General features: G+C 51.5%; 2 protein-coding genes across 10 annotated transcripts in view; one reads left to right on the top strand and one right to left on the bottom strand.

Annotated features, from left to right (window-relative positions):
- Window positions 1-109: 109 nt before the first annotated feature.
- Window positions 110-4,913, top strand: LOC107517362 (interleukin 18 binding protein). 2 transcript variants are annotated; one of them, XM_036220720.1, is made up of 5 exons: window positions 110-2,575; window positions 2,843-3,157; window positions 3,831-3,954; window positions 4,035-4,182; window positions 4,426-4,913. In XM_036220720.1, the coding sequence occupies exons 1-5, from the start codon at window positions 2,554-2,556 to the stop codon at window positions 4,495-4,497; spliced, it is 681 nt and encodes a 226-aa protein (XP_036076613.1). In that variant the 5' UTR covers window positions 110-2,553; the 3' UTR covers window positions 4,498-4,913. The 2 variants fall into 2 exon arrangements, with proteins under 2 accessions (XP_036076613.1, XP_016013443.2); XM_016157957.2 differs by having other exon boundaries at window positions 2,458-2,575; window positions 2,951-3,157.
- A 2,397-nt stretch (window positions 4,914-7,310) lies between these two features.
- The window catches only part of NUMA1 (nuclear mitotic apparatus protein 1), a 65,036-nt gene continuing 56,606 nt past the window's right edge, over window positions 7,311-15,740 (bottom strand). For 7 of the 8 annotated variants that reach the window (XM_036220709.1, XM_036220715.1, XM_036220711.1 and 4 more), the window contains 11 exons: window positions 15,158-15,226; window positions 13,663-13,767; window positions 13,366-13,584; window positions 13,091-13,248; window positions 11,649-11,895; window positions 10,499-10,724; window positions 9,628-9,770; window positions 9,076-9,249; window positions 8,739-8,855; window positions 8,433-8,648; window positions 7,311-8,044 (listed from right to left, as the gene is read on the bottom strand). In XM_036220709.1, coding sequence (XP_036076602.1) covers window positions 8,033-8,044; window positions 8,433-8,648; window positions 8,739-8,855; window positions 9,076-9,249; window positions 9,628-9,770; window positions 10,499-10,724; window positions 11,649-11,895; window positions 13,091-13,248; window positions 13,366-13,584; window positions 13,663-13,767; window positions 15,158-15,226 — 1,686 coding nt within the window. In that variant the 3' untranslated portion in view covers window positions 7,311-8,032. Of the gene's footprint in view, window positions 8,045-8,432; window positions 8,649-8,738; window positions 8,856-9,075; window positions 9,250-9,627; window positions 9,771-10,495; window positions 10,725-11,648; window positions 11,896-13,090; window positions 13,249-13,365; window positions 13,585-13,662; window positions 13,768-15,157; window positions 15,227-15,740 lie in introns of all 8 variants that reach the window. The other variant, XM_016157949.2, reaches the window with a different exon arrangement.

Raw genomic sequence — 15,740 nt, 5'->3', positions numbered from 1 at the left:
TCCTTCCATGGGGTCCCCGGGGGTACCTTGCCTCAGTTACCTTTTGCTGTTCCCATCTGAGAGCTGGGGCCCTGGGTGGTTAGCCCTGCTCAGCAACCCTGGGAGTGTGGAATGCCGGGCTCCTGTCCTGTAGCAGATAAGGCCCTAGGGCACCACTGGTGACTCTGTCCTTAGCGCCTGAGGTCAGCGTCCTGCCACCACCTTTTTTCCTGGGCCATTCTCAGCTTTGGCTCTCTCACCCAGATGTGGCTTCTCACAGGCCCCCACTGCTCATGCCCATCTTCAGAGAGAGGGCGGGGACTGGTCGAAGGGTCCAGGGATCATCTTTTCACTTATGTCCCCCCCAAACCCCACATTAGGCTCATGTGAGAAGCTGAGGCCAGGCTGTCATATTTTACCAGTTTGGAGTCCCATGACCTCCCAGTGGCCCAACTCTGGTCTTGATGATGCTCCAGAGTTCTATCTCTCTCCCTCCCATCCTTCAAAGGACTGTCTGTCAGAGCCCCATGCGACCTTGCCTCCTGACCTAACTGCTAGGGGTGGTAGGGTGCCTCGGGAGGAGTTTCCCTGTGTCTGCAGAGACTGGGAGCTCCTGGGACAGGAGTAGGGGAGGAACTTAGAGGAGGAAAATGTCAAATAGAATCCTGGAGAAGAGCATGTGGTTTTGTCTCATGTCTAAATTAGGAATATGAGTCACTTTTTTACTCATGCACGTATGCGCACACACACAACCTTGGGATTGGAGCACATGGTGTTCCTGACGTCCTCTCAACTCAGTTAATTCCATGTCCTGGCCTCCTGGCTCTGTTCCCAGCCCTCCCCCTGATCGCGAAATCACAAACCTCGGACACTCAGGTCTTGTCCTTCACACTTGATAATGCATGCACTGGAGGACCAGTCCTGCTCTTTCTGCCTCCACAACCCTGACGGTGAGTGCCGCCTGCAGTTTTGCATCCCTGGTGTCTCATTCACCTCACCCTAGTCTTGGCCCTGCCACAGCCCCAGCTCCGTTTGTCTCCTTAGTGACCAGACTAGCATGTATATATCGCTCTGTTGTTCTGGAGCCAGGGCGGGGCTACCCCCACCTTTCCCCAGGGAGAGGATGGGGACTGATTGAAGGGTCCAGGGATCTTTTCACTTTTGTCCCCCCAACCCCCGTATTAGGCTCATATGAGAAGCTGAGGCCTTAGGACCAGCCCTCCAGCTCTCATTCCAAGTTTTTGGCTCCGAGAGGTTCCCAGACAGGCCAGGAAGTGCTCTTGGCACAGTTCTCTCAGCGAGGCTCACACACAGTCAGTTACAGCGAACTGAGCCGTGGAGCTCTGAGAAGGGATTCCGAAAACCAGTGCTCTTCAGGCCTCTTGGGAGCCAACTAGAGGGAATCTAGGCTTCCTGGCGAATCTGGGCCTGTAGCTCTGGCCAGGGAGCTAGGACGAGACAAGTGAGGGGTTTGTGGTGGTGATAGGTGGGTGTTGGCTTGGTGGTTTTGGCAGGAGTGGGGAGTCTGGGAAAGATGAGGGTGTGGATGAGCTGGTGTGGCTTTGAGCATGAAATGGTCAAAGTGATCCAACAACTTGGGATCCCCAGTGCCTAAGAGAGTTGTCATCTTGAACAAGGATGTGATGCGAAGGAGTAAACAGGAGGCCTACTCATATAGAAGCAGAAGCCTTGGCCCTGAAGAGCAAAGGTGGGCACTTAAAAGTCCTGACCCTTTGCTGGCACAGGAAAATTGATCTGTGAGAGACACTCTCACTTGTTCACACCCTTCGTGACCTCAGGAGGGTGAGGATAAGGGTGGATTAAAGACCCCCAGTATACCACCACCTGGAGAGTAGGGGGTCCTGAGAGATAAGATGGTTCCTGGCCACTGTGAACTATGGCTCAAGAAAGAGGCTCAGTATGCAGAAACCTCAAGGACTGAGCCAAGATGCTTGTCATGTACGTGTGCCCCATTTGTGGCCCAGAACTCACTTTGGATTCCATGGCTGGAATGAAAGTGAAAGTGAGATGGGGGAAGGGACCAGTGTTTTCCCAGAAGAATTTCACTTTATCCTGCCCTTCTCAGAACCAGCTCTGACAATGGAGAGCTTTGTCTCCCTTTGTGACTAGGTAAGTCCCTATAATGAAGGGGTTGGTTGGACTATAACCAGATGTTGATGGTAATTAGACCTTGGGTGGGGAAAGGCTACCTCTAGACGATCCTCCAGCTTTCTAAGTGCTGAAGCGCTCCAGCCTCTGTTGGATGCCTGTCTTCCAGGAGTTGTCGATTGGGACAGATAGGCAGGACAGACGGGACAGTAAATGGCAGTGCTGGGCAGGACAAACGGGAAAGAGTAAATAGCAATGCTGGGAAGTCCACCAAATGTTTGGGCCTAGGGAGGGGCTGTGGAGTCCACAGGAAGGAGAGAGCCACATATATGCCTACGGTTGGCGAGCCTCTGAGGCGATGTGAAGTAATTTATTCATCATTCTCCCCCACCTCCTGCCAGAGAAGAGGAAGTCATCACATACTTAGAGCCAGGCACGCCAACTCCTGACACATACATTGTGACCATGAGACAGAACTGGACACCAGGTGAGTCCTGGGGCTATGTGTGGAGGTTGAGGGGTGTGTGTGCGGGGCGGGGGGTGGGGGTGGGTGACTAGGGCCTGAGAACAGAATAGAGCAGTATGGCTGCCCCGAGCCTTAGCCTCCAGGTGACTCCACTCCACTGTGTGCTGTTGCTTTCAGCCTCTGTCCAGATACGGTGGCTCTGGCTCCATTCCAAAGTCTCCTTGTGCTCCATTCAAAAGGGCCAAGAGGTGGGGGCCAAGAGGCCTTTTTTTCTGATTCCCTGAGCAGAGCTATATCCAGGCAGCAACTTCCTCTCCAGCCAAGACCTGAGCCCAGGTGATGAGCATTCCCAAATGGTCCAGCAACTACTGATCTCTGCGACTGTCCTTTCCTCAGACCCCAGCACATTGTGGGTCCTGCTTCTCTGTGTCCACATCATCTTCCACTCAGCCAGAGCCGCACCTATACTTCAGGCCACCACAGCTGCCACTGCCTCAGCTGGGGTCACAAAGGACTCCTGCCCCTCCTGGCCCTTAATGTTCCCAGCAGCTAAGCGATGTCCAGCATTGGAGGTGACCTGGCCAGAAGTGGAAGTCCCACTAAGTAAGGAGCAATTCTGATGGGAGCCCAGGAGGGCACAGTGGTGGGAGGACAGGCTGTGGGCACAGAGGGTCCAAGGGTGGGGTTGACTCCAGAACATAATTCCTGTCCCCTTCTGCCATATCGCCCACCACCCACCAAGTCAGCTTGGCTGAGCATTCAGCATTCTCCCTCTCTCACCTAGCATCTTGAGTGGGTGCAGGCTCCAGCTCCCGAGATGCTCCCTATTAAATGGGACAGAGAGAATTCAGACATAAGAAATGGTCAGAGGACTCCCAGAGCCTTGACTGCAGTGTGCTCCAAAGCCCAACTCCTCCCAGAGCCTGCCTGCCCTCTGGCCACCTCAGAGGAAGAGTGGCCTATTAATGCTGCCTCCTTGGCTGGGGCTCTCAGGGTCACCGAAGCTGTACACTAAAAAGTCTTCCTAAAGAAACAAGCTCAGGAGTCATCACCTGAACCAAGGACCTGTCCTCAAATTCTTCTCGCTCAGTCCCGGACTTCCTCATAGACAGCCATTCCTCCCCTTTAATGGATTTTCCCATCTGGGTAGTGTGCCCAGCAGCACTCTAGGTTCCTGGGTTGTAGGGACTAAGGAGCTGGGCAGGGTGGGCAGGCCACGAAATGGCAGAGGGGAGGTCTGCTCTACGGAAATGCTAACAGCCACACGTGTCCCTAGATGGAACACTGACCTTGTCCTGCACTGCCTGCAGTCGCTTTCCCCACTTCAGCATCCTCTACTGGCTGGGCAATGGTTCCTTCATCGAGCATCTCCCAGGCCGGCTGCGGGAGGGCAGCACCAGGTGAGTGGCGTGGTGGCGAGGCCAGCAGGAGGGAGGCCTCCTGTTGTGCTTCTCTCACAGCCTTTCCTCCTCTGCTCCAGCCGGGAGCGCAGGGGCACCAGCACCCAGCTGTGGAAGGCCTTGGTGCTGGAGGAGCTGAGTCCCGCCCTTCGCAGTACCAACTTCTCCTGTGTTTTCGCGGATCCTGAGCACACAGTCCAGCGTCACGTCGTACTGGCCCAGTGCTTGGTGAGGAACCCAAGGAAAGGTTTCCAGGGATGGGAGGAGCTCTGCTCCAATGCAGGGAGGGGAGGGTGGGCTCCTGTCAAAGTTGTTTCCCTTAATGACCACCATCTTCCCATGTCCCTAAGCCCGAGGTGGAAACTGAAAAGAATTTAGGGCTCAGTCAGAGGGAGCATGGCCTAGAAGGAAGTGACAGGATATGTACCTCCCGTCTCAGCCCTGATCCTTGTCTACCTTCACTTTCCCCAGGCTGGGCTGAGGACAGTTGTGCCCACTACTCAAGAAGCCCCCCAGAGGGTCCCCTCTGCCTCACCATCCTGACTCTGAAGCCTGGTTGAAATGTCATCTCTTCATTTAGGTCCAGGCCTTCTCAGCTCAGGCCACACTCTGCACCACCTTAAGGTTATATGTTAAATTTGTACAGGCATACCTCATTTTATTATGCTTTGCTTTATTGTGCTTCACAGACATTGCATTTTTTTACAGATTGAAGTTTTGTGGCAACCCTTTGTTAAGTTCATTGGCACAATTTTTCCAACAGCATTTGCTCACTTTGTGTGTCACATTTTGATAATTCTCAGAATATTTCAAACTTTTTCATCATGATATTTGTTGTGGGTGGCCTGTGATCAGCGATCTTTAGTGTTACTGTTGTAATTGTTTTGGTGTACCCTGAGCTATGCCCATATAAGATGGTCAACTTGATTGATAAATGTGTGTTCTGACTGCTCCACCAACCAGCTGTTCCTCATCTCTCCCCTTCTCCTCAGGCCTCCCTGTTCCCTGAGACAATATTGAAATTAGGCCAATTAATAACCCTACAGTGGCCTGTTAAGTGTTCTAGCGAAAGGAAGAGTCATGCATCTCTCACTTTATATCAAAAGCTAGAAATGGTTAAGCTTTCGACATGAGGAAGGCATGACATGAGACAGGCCAGGCCGCAAGCTAGGCCTGTTGCACCAAACAGCTAAGTCGTGAATGTAAAGAAAAAGTTTCTGAAGGAAATTAAAAGTGCTACACCAGTGAGCACACAAATGACAAGAAAGCAAAACAGCCTATTGCTAATGTGGAGAAAGTTTTAGTGGTCTGGTAGATGAAAAACTGGCCACAACATTCCCTTACACCAAAGCCTGATCCAGAGCAAGGCCCTAACTTTAATTCTGTAAAGGCTGAGAGAGGTGAGGAAGCTGCAGACAAAAGTTTGAAGCTAGCATAAGTTAGCTCATGAAATTTAAGGAAAAAAAAAAAAAAAAAAAAAAAAATCTCCGTAACATAGAAGTGGAAGGTGAAGCAGAAGGCTCTGATGGAAAATCTGCAGCAAGTTATGCAGAAAATCTAGCTAAGAAAGTTAAGGTGGGTACCCTTACTAGATTTTCAATGTAGACGAAATAGCCTTCTATTGAAAGAGGCCATCTAGGACTTATAGCTAGAGGAGAGTCAATATCTGGTTTCAAAGCTTCAAAGGATAGGCTGACCATCTTGTTAGGGACTAATGCAGCTGGTGACTTTTAAGTTGCAGCCAATGCTCTTTTACCATTTGAAAATCCAAGGGCCCTTAAGAATTATGTGAAATGTGGTCTGTGCTCTAGAAATGGAACAGTGCCAGGATGACAGCACATCTGTTCACAATATGGTTTACTACATATTTTTAGCCCATTTTTGGGACCTACTGCTCAGAAAAAAAAAAAAAAGATTCCTTTCAAAATTTTCCTGCTCATTGACAAGCACCTGGTCACCCAAGAGTTCTGATGAAGACATAACTGTTTTACATAACTGCTAACCCAACATGCATTTTGCAACCCATGGATCTAGGAGTAATTTCAACTTTCAAGTCTTATTAAGAAATATATTTCATAAGGCTATAGCTGCCATATAATAGTGATTCCTTTGATGGATTTGGGCAAAGTAAAAAACCTTTTGGAAAGGATTCCCCATTCTAGATGCCAATAAGAACATTCATGATTCAGAATGTCACCATTAATGGGTTTAGAATAAGTTGAAGCCAGCCCTCATGGATGACTTGGACTTCCATGGGAGAAATGACTGCAGATGTGGTGGAAATAGCAAGGAAACTAGAATTAGAAGTGGAGCCTGAAGATAATTAAATCTCCTGATAAAACAGATGAGTTGTTTATTATGGATGAGCCAAAGAAGTGGTTTCTTGAGGTGGAATCTATTCCTGATGAAGATAAAGATTGTTGAAATGACCACAAAGGATTTAGAATATCAAATAAACTTCGTTGATAAAGCAGCAGCAAGGTTTGACAGAATCGACTCCCAATTTTAAAAGAAGTACTATGGATAAAATGTTATCAAACAGCATTGCATGCTACGGAGAAATTATCCATCAAAGGAAGAGTCAATACGGCCAACTTTTCTTATTTTAAGAAATTGCCACAGCCACCGCAACCTTCAGCAACCAATACCCTGATCTGTCAGCAGCCAACAAGACCTTCCACCAGCACAAAAGATTATGACTTGCTGAAGGCTTAGATGATAGTTAGCACATTTTAGCAATGATTTTTTAAGGTGTGTACGTTTTTCTTTTAGACATAATGCTGTTGCAAATGTAATTGACTACAGAATAGTGTAAACATAACTTTATATGCACTGGAAAACAAAATCATGGGACTCCTGGGATAGTCACTTCACTTCAGTGGTCTGGAACCAAAGCTGCAATGTCTCTAAGCCATGCCTAATGTATTTTTCCTCTACTGGATTGTCCCAGGGAAGGGATGAGGCAGAGGCTGCTTCTGATCTGCATAGAGCTTAATCTGTCATATCCAGCAGGGCCCAAAATGGACATTCGTAAATGATTTTTTAGTGGAGGCATACTGACATCTCCGTCATTTAGGCCATCCTTCCACTCAGAGAATTTGGCCCATTCCAGGAGGGAAGAGAACTACCACTTGGAAACTAAAGACAAAGATCCAGGGGACACAGGCCCTCAGACAAGGACAGCCCATAATGCTTCCTGAGCAGAAACTAGAAATGAAGTGTGAGACAATCTTTTACCCCAGAAAGGCCAGGAGAAGGGATTTGAAAGGCAGTAGGTAGTCTGGGCAGGAACAAAGGTATGCGCCAAAGAACCCAGATTTACTTTCTTGTCCCCCAAAGATCAAGCAACTCAGCACTCAAGGGAGAAAAATAGACTTTATTTACAAGTAATAACATTTAGAAAAGATCCATCCCTGGCCCTTAAAAACCTTCCCATCACTCTAGATCCCACCCCAGTACAATTCTGGGGAAGGTGGTGGATGAGCTGCCACTGAAGGCTGTCCCCCGGCACCCCCTTCTGTGTGGGCCCATTGTTCCTGGAAAAGAGCATCCTCTGGGCAGCTGGGCCCTTAGGTGGATGGGAGCACCTGGGGGTGGGGTGCTCCCACTAGGTCAACACCCAGTCCTGGACTTTTAAGAGCAAGGGACCCTGTTAGGCCCAGCCACCAGGAGCAGCAGGGACCAGGGTCTGCTCCTCCAATGGTCCCTTCTAGATCCAGAGGCTGGCAGGACTGGCTGGGCCCAACGACCCAGCTACTCAGAGCCAGCCTCAAATCTGGTTGTGATGGAGAAGTGACTTTTCTTTGCTCTGTGAAAACATCAGGAGGCAAGGTAGGGAGAGGACCCAAACTGTCCTGGCTCCAGGCCAACTCTGAGGACACACCTGTTCACCTAGTAAAGGCTCTGGTAAAGTTCCAGGTACCAGGCCAAGGTGTGGACAGGCATCACTGTCTCTAGGGGTTTGGCCACTATTGGCCTGGGAGCTGAGAGAAGGCACTGAGAGGGACAATAGGAAGAGGAAGACCAGGCAAGGTCAGCATCAGGGACACAGGTGGGGCCACTCGCTGGTACTGGCCCTTTAGTGCTTTGCCTGAAAGAAAAAGACAGTCACTCAGTTGGATGACACTTGTAATGCCAGCCTGCAGCAGCTGGCTCAGGAAGACCTCTAGGAAGAGGTCTCTGGCACAGCTCTAATGAGGACCCCTTCAAAGGTGTGGCCCTGGATAGATCAGCCTTCAGCTTACCAGGTGCTATGTTTAAGCAGCTCTGGGTATTCTCACTAGGAATGTCATTGTCTCCTCTCCTCAATACTGAGCATCTAACCAAGAGGAGAAGCCCCTGCTCTTAGCCCCCAACCTCCGGCAGCCTAGCTCTGCCCTACCTTGGAGGCTGTCCCATGGGTGGTCAGGGGCAGTGCCCAGGCTTCCACCAGGTTTCCTGGGAGTTGAACCCTCCCCATTCCCTCTAAGTGCCCCCACCTTGCCCTTGGCCCGAGGGGTGGCAGCAGCGATGGCGGCGGCAGTGGCAGCACTGGCTGTGGTCGTAGCGATGCGAGGAGAGCGACGGGTTCCACTGCGGGTGTTGGGGGAGGCCTTGGACAGGGCTTTCTTTGAGGCCCCCCTCCGCAGAAGGCTATTCCCAAGCTTCTTGGGCGTGTTGAGGATGCTGAAGGCCATGGACTGGCGGCGGTCAGCCTGTGAGGAGAGGCGGTCAACCTGGGTACTCTGTTGCTGCTTCCCAGGCCAACCTGCTGCTCTAGTGTCTCCCTTCAACCCCTGACTCACCTGTTTAACAGCAGGTGGAGCTGCTTTCTTCTGGGCCTCCGCAGCGCTGTGTTTGCGCCCTTCATGTCGGTCCCGGGGAGTCATGGGCCGTGGGAAACAGCTGGTGGGCTTCTTAGACTATGGGGAAGAGGACACTTAGGCAGATAGCGGCAAGAGGATTTCACATACAAAGCCAGGTGTCTGAGTGGACCTCATACGTCTTATCCAACCAGCAGCACCATTCCCACCCTTACCCCCGAGCCAGCAGCCTACCCTTTAGTCCACTTTTCAAACTTGGTAAGCTGAGCCTGACTTGGACAAGCTGTCAGAACAAAACACAGAAGCCAATGTCACCTACCTCAGGGGTGCCAGGGCCCTGGTGGGGCTCTAAGGACACCCGTTTGCGCTGTCGGGTGGTGATGCCAGCACCCTCAGCTATTTGGGTTGGCTGCATGCTGGCTCGGCGCAGGGTCTCCTGGGGGTCACCGGTTTTCATCTCCTCATCTGTGATGGTAGCCAGGCTCAGAGAAGGCTGTATGGGGTGGAAATGTTTGGAGCTGGAGCAGGACTGCCCCAGACTCTCCTCACAGACCCAGCATGTAGAACAGCTGGAACCTTCCTATTGCAAAAGGACTCCCGCCCTATTGCTTTCTCTGCCTACACCCTGCACAAAGGCCAGAGCAGAGCTGTCCCAAGCAGACCTCTCCAAACTCTTGCCTACCCACAGTACTTCGCCCCTTAACTCCCTCCCTGCTGGCTGTTCCACTGGAAGCATACCGTCACCTTCCTGGAGGCCGGAGACCCAGGGCACTAGTACTCAGGCTAGGTCAGTAGGTGGCACTGGGATGTAATGCCAAGGGAGGAAAAGGTAAGCTGGCGTGGGTCCTATGCAGGTGACCCCAGAGCTCACCCTGGACTCCAGGGGATAGCAGGTCTTCAGGTGCGGGGGGCAGACTCGGTTGCGCTGCTGCAACTCTGCAATGCGGTTCCAGTCATCCAGCTGCTCGGGCTCGTCCTGGCAAGTGCCCATATAGAAGCTGTTCCTTCCTGGGGAGGGCAGGGAAGTTGGAACAAGTGGAAATGGAAGGTCAGGAGGAATGAGGGTAGAGGCAGCGGGTTGCCCACTGGCCCTGGCATCTCACCAGCTTTTGTTGGCACCACTCTCCCTGTCCACCTACTGTGGACTTGAAGCTGTTATAGTAGCCAGAGTCCTGCTCTGCTCAGAGCTGCAGAAACAGCAGCAGTGCTGTTTATAGACCATTTCTACCATGACAGCTGGCTCACTCCCTCGGGAGGTTAAAAGAGGTCATATACAGAAGCCATGACACCAAGAAAAGCTACTCAAGGGCCAGGATACCCAGGGAGTCCCTGAAAGTAAGAGCCTCCAAGAATCTGAGTATAGACCACTAGCCAGCCTGGCCCTCTGGCAGGCCATCACCATCTGAGAAGGGCAAGGGCCTCTGAGCGTCACTATTGTGCTGGGAATCCCAGGCCCCCTGTGCCACTTTGGGCAATTCCTACATTTATTACAAGCAGACCAGGTCAAGCACCCCATTCTCGCTCTAATTATTCAGAATTTCCAGTTCAAACTGGCTGAGATTAACGGCAGCCTGACTGCCTAGCATAGCCTCCTTGCTGGACAGGCAAAGCCCTGAGACTGCAGGAAGGCAACCAGGAACCTAGTTTTGGAGTTTTAAAAGCTTGTCATTTCCCTACGCTAGAATCTGCTTTCAGTCTAATCTTTGGGTAGGGACAGGGTTAGGGAACACTCCTCTCACCTGGAGGGCCCCCAGTGGACACCCTGGCTTGGGAGCGGCGAGCAGAGCTGCGAGTGGTAGGCCGGTAGCCAGGAAGGCTGAGCAGAGCCGAGTTGCCATCGTCAGGAGAGCCCAGGCGGGCTAGAGACTGAGTAGAGGAGGTGGCTCTTGGGCCAGCCTGGGAAGCAGGGGCAGACTGCGTGCTATAGAAGGATGAGTTGGCACTGTCTGGCTCCTCCACATCTGGCTTCTGAAAGAGAGGATGAATCTGTTGTGGTGGATAGAGTGAGGCACCCTGATACTCTATAAAGAAATCTTCCGCCATCTCCCCTTTCCTTAAGTTCCTCAGAGCCCACAGCACAGCTCCATGTGTTCCCACACTGCTTTGCAGGGTTCCCTAGTTGGACATCTGCAAGAAATGGTCCTTGTTACCAGAATCTGGCACAAGATGCTGAGGCTATCGAGACTCTCTTCTACCTGTTTTCTACCAAGTCATTAAAAAGTGCTTTGAGGAAGCAAAGGCAGAGTGTATCAGACCATTTTAGAAGTGAGGTTCAAAGAAAGAAAGTGGCTGGCCCAAAGGTCACACAGCTAGAAAGGGAGAAAGCCAGGGCTGGAACTCATGTCTCCTGAGCTAGTCACATTCATCACAGCGCCTCCATCATCCCTTGGCCCAACCTTGCCAGGGGCCTATCTTTTAGAACTTTTCCAGCTTCTTGGTAACAGAGGGCACCTTGCACAAAGGTACCCCCTGTTGCACTAAAGGCACCTCTCCTCTCCTCCCTAACCTCAAGATATGGAAACAAGGGCCAGAGCCCCCAGGCTGGCAGGCAGCCCAGTGGGTGACCACCACATCTCAGCACTGCCCCCTGGGTAGCTGAGAGGCACAGGCTGGGCTGCAACTTCTCCATATTCTCTCCATTCTATATAGGATCAATGCTACACATGGAGATGACACCAGCCTTACAGTCAGTAGATAGGTATCCAATTCCAGCTCTGCCCCTTTCTACAAAAGACGTCTAAGATCCTTCTCAGAATCTCAGATCTCCTTTCTGTGAGATAAGGGCTGGTCAGCCTTGTCTTCCTTCTGAGGCTGTCTTAAGGACCCAACGGAAAGATGCCCTGAGAGGATGTGAGCATTACTGTCCTGCAGCCCCACTCCCAGCAGCCTGACCTTGGTCATGGTGATATTGATGATTTGCGTAGTACGCCGACGAGCAGAGCGAGTCTTCCGGCCTGAGTCCAGGAAGACATCCCCCAGGGAGTCTAGGCTGCTCTCCAGGGGGGCCTGAACCCGAGTAGGAATGGGGGTAAAGTAGAGACTCTCCAGGGATTCCACCTTGGGGGGCAGGCGCTGGGAGATGGGTGAGGCTGGCTCTCCAGGAATGCTGGTGCCATCTGGCTGGGTACGAGGCAGCTTGCTGTAGAAAAGAAACCTACTGAGGTGCCACTTTTGGGGCTAGAAGGCATTTTGTTCATCCCTTTGCTCCAGAGTCACCAATTCCTGCATTTATTACAAGCAGACCAGGTCAAACACTCCATTCTCACTCTGATTATTCAGAGGTACCAAGGAAAGGCCTTGACCTGGGCTCTCCCTTCAGTCCACTCTTGACCCTTGGGGTTAGCCCATCTACTCCCCTGAACTCCCAGGCCTCTGCCTTAGCCCAGACCCTGCTCTCCAGACCCATGTACCATGGCCCAGATACCTGCCCAGGATACCTACAGCTATTTTCACAATGGACGTGTCCCAAAATTAGCCCATCCATTCCTCTTCCTCTTATATCCTATTTCAGCGAATGGGAGCAGCTTCCACCAGGTCACCCCGCCACAAACATGGGCACGATCCTAAGGCTTCCCTCTCCTGCCAAACCCAATCAGCAAGTCTAACCACACCCCAATCCACTCCCACATCCTTCCCTGATTGCCTCATCTCCTATCACCTAGCATCAGAGAGGCACCAGAATGGTCACAAGCAAAGACTGGAGCCAGGCTGCCCAGGTTCGAGCCCAGCTCTGCCACTGTGGGACTCTGGGCAAGGGACTTTGCTTTTATGCTCGAATTTCATGTTAAATGAATTAATATTTTTCAAGTGTCTATAGCAGTATCTGACACATATTAAGTATTTAATAAAAAATTGTTTCTCATCTCACCTTCCATACTGGCTATCAGGATAAGCTTCCTAAGATGTAAATCTGATCATGTACTCAATTTCAAACCCTTCAGAGGTCCCTCAATGCCTTTAGGATCAAGTCTAAATGCCAGCCTTCTTCAGTGGGGAGTCCAGGCGGCCCTCCCAACCTCACTTTCCAGCCCAGCAAGGCTCTTTCTCAGCCTCTGCTCTCACTACTCTGTCCACTAGGCACACATCATACCTACAGTTCCTTTCAAGATTCAGGAGTGGCAGCCCCCGTGAAGCCTTTTCTGACCACTCATTTCTTTTAATCCCCTCTAACATTAACACTTGTAATACTTTTCCTTTATTCTCCTCTAAGAATAAACTTCCAGAGGGCAAAAGGACACCTTATTTACCTCACAGCCCCAGTGCCCAGGACACAGCCTGGTAAATAGCAGGCTCTCAGTGGACAACAGACTGAGGGAAGAAGGGTGCCTCCTGACCTGGTGATAGTGAGTGGGGTCCCCTCCTCACAGCTCAGATCCAGGCTGTCAATACTCAAATCCAGCTGAGGTTTGGCCTGGGGCTCCCGGCTCTTTAAGGCATCAGTTGCCACCTGGAACTTGCCTAGGTCTCGAAGCTGTTGGTCGGCATGGGCGACCTGAGAAGCAGAGGACCAGGGAGAGTGAAGGGAACGCTAAAGCAGGGATGGCTTAGGAGAGGAGGGTGCAAGGGTCCATTATAACAGATAAGGGAGTCTGCTCGGTCAGATACTTACCTGTGCCTCCAGGCTTCGCACCTGGGCAGTAAGGTGGCGGCAGGTCTGTTCAGTCTCCTTGGTCTTCAACCCAGCCTGCTGCAGTTCACGGCCCAGCCGCTCAGCTTCAGTCCTCAGCTCTTTGTTTTCCTTCTGCAGCTGCTCCAGGCCCCGCAGCTGCTCCTGAAGTTCTTGGTTCTGCTGCTTCTTGGCATCGTAATGGGTCTTGGCTTTCTCCATCTGTATGGGCAGAAGGGGTGGGTGGCGGTGGGGGAGGGCATGAGGGAGGACAGAGTGGACTGGGACTGGGCTCCTCACCTGCAGCTTGTAGTGCTCAGCTGCCTGCTCCTTCTGGCTTAGCTGGGCCTGCAGCTCACTCAGCTGGGCCTGGAGGCGTTGGGCCTCTTGCTGGCTCTCACCGCCCTGAAAGCATGAGGAAGGCTGATGGGGACGGCTGGTCTGGCAGCTCCACCCAAATCCACTGCCTTGCCCTAGCCTCTTGAGCTCCGTGGTGTTTTCAAAACTCCTGCAAATTCACTCAGGCAGTGTACTCCCCCTCCCAACTCGAGCCTACTGAAACATCACACACTCCAGGGTCTGCAGCAGCTTTCCCTGTCCAGCTAATGCCATTTCTGGAAGAGTTCTGGCACTTTATCTTTGCCTTCTTTGAGACCAGGCACAAACTGTCTCATTTTCTCTCCAAGAGTACACAGTCAGCCTCCCCAGGGAGGAAGGGAACTGATCCTCAGGGAACACCTTCCTGCTGAACACAGAGATAAGCACTTGCGATGTGAGTTCTCAGGATATGTGAACTCATTTCTCCCCAGAGCCACTCTCGGAAGTAACTTTATCTCTACTTCAGAGATGAAAAAATTGAGCTCAGATTTAAGCAAATTGACCAAGGTTATAGTGACTAAATAAAGTAAGATTTGAACCTTGGTCCACCTGACTCCAAAGCCTGTGTGGGCTCACTGATGACACGGGCGCCGTCTCCTTTCCAGACCACGGATGCCTTGTGTCAGGTTCTCTGTCCACTCACAATGCCAGCAAGTGCTTAGTCTGTACCAGATACAGCACAGGATCATCCAGCCTTGCCTCTTCGATATAACACCGAGTACCAGGAAGGCCCCCAAAAGGAATGTAACAAGCTCCCTTTTATCGCCTAATGGTGACACGGTATGGAACACCTGGAAGTGAGCTGGGCAAATGAAGCTCTGAGCTCTCACCAATTCCTGCAGCCCAAAAGGGCTTTAGCGAGTCCCAGGGCCACTGATGCCCAGTTCCTTTGCCCCCAACTAAAAGCTGTGAAACCTAGACTGCAAGAAAGCAGATATTAACCCAAGAAGGTGACTTCATTGAAAACATTACTATTAAATTGTATTATAACATCACATGTCTTTGACATTCTCACTCCTTAAGGCTAGACTGTCTAGACCAGCACTATCCAGCAGGACTTCCTGCAATGATGGTAATGTTCTGTATCTGCCCTGTCCAGTATGGCAGCCACTAGCCACACATAGTCACTGAGCAGGGGAATGTCGCTAGTGTGACAAGGGGACTGAATATTTAATTTAATTATAATTTAAATTTAACCACACATGGCTAGTAGCTACTATAGTGAACAGCAAAGGTTCAAGGGATGGAAGTCACTCCAGTCTTCCCTTCAGAGCTCCCAGGAGGCCCCTGCAGGAGGCTCCTGAGCCACGGGCAGGCCTCCTAAAGCTGCCAAGCCCCCAGGGTTCCCCTCCTCTGCCCCCACACCTACCACAGTCCGAGGGCTTACAGAACACCTTCCCTCCCCCATCCGTCCCACCTTAAGCTTCTGCTGCTGCACCTTGCTGGCTTGGTCATGGTCAGCTAGTTTCTTACTCAGTTCTTCTACCTGGGGCAGGGGAGGGAAGAAGAGAGTACTCAGAAGGCCTTTCCCTGGACGTCCAGGCAAATTATGGGGTTTCCCCACACCAGTGCCCCCCAGTATTCCTAGAAAAAGAAATTCTTTTTCTCGGGCCCTTTCTCTGGCCTCTGATTAGGAAACACTCTGCTGCCCAGTTTGGTTGGCAGGACCTGAGTGAGGGACCCAACACACAGGTTTTGTCATAGCCACCCGCCCATGCTCGCCTCTATCCCCAGCTTGTAGGGGCAGAGGCCTGCAGCTGCCAGATTCAGCAGAACCAATTCTAGAAAGCTGAAACACCACCACCATACTGCTGCCGCCTTGCCCAGCCCCAGCATTTCCAAGTTAGAGACAAGAACAGGGACCTCGCCTTTAACTCTAGCAGAATACTCATTCAATACTCATTCCTCCTTCTCCCAGAAACCAACGAAGCAAAAGCCCACAAATAATCAGACCTTTTCCCAATGGCCACAGGCTGTTAGGGCTGGCGCTAGCAGTGTGG

This window comes from Rousettus aegyptiacus, unplaced genomic scaffold, assembly GCF_014176215.1.
Source record: "Rousettus aegyptiacus isolate mRouAeg1 unplaced genomic scaffold, mRouAeg1.p scaffold_m13_p_5, whole genome shotgun sequence".
NCBI classification, from domain to species: domain Eukaryota; kingdom Metazoa; phylum Chordata; class Mammalia; order Chiroptera; family Pteropodidae; genus Rousettus; species Rousettus aegyptiacus.
The sequence above is the reverse complement of the archived record's forward strand: the minus strand, read 5'-3'. Positions and strand labels throughout refer to the sequence as shown.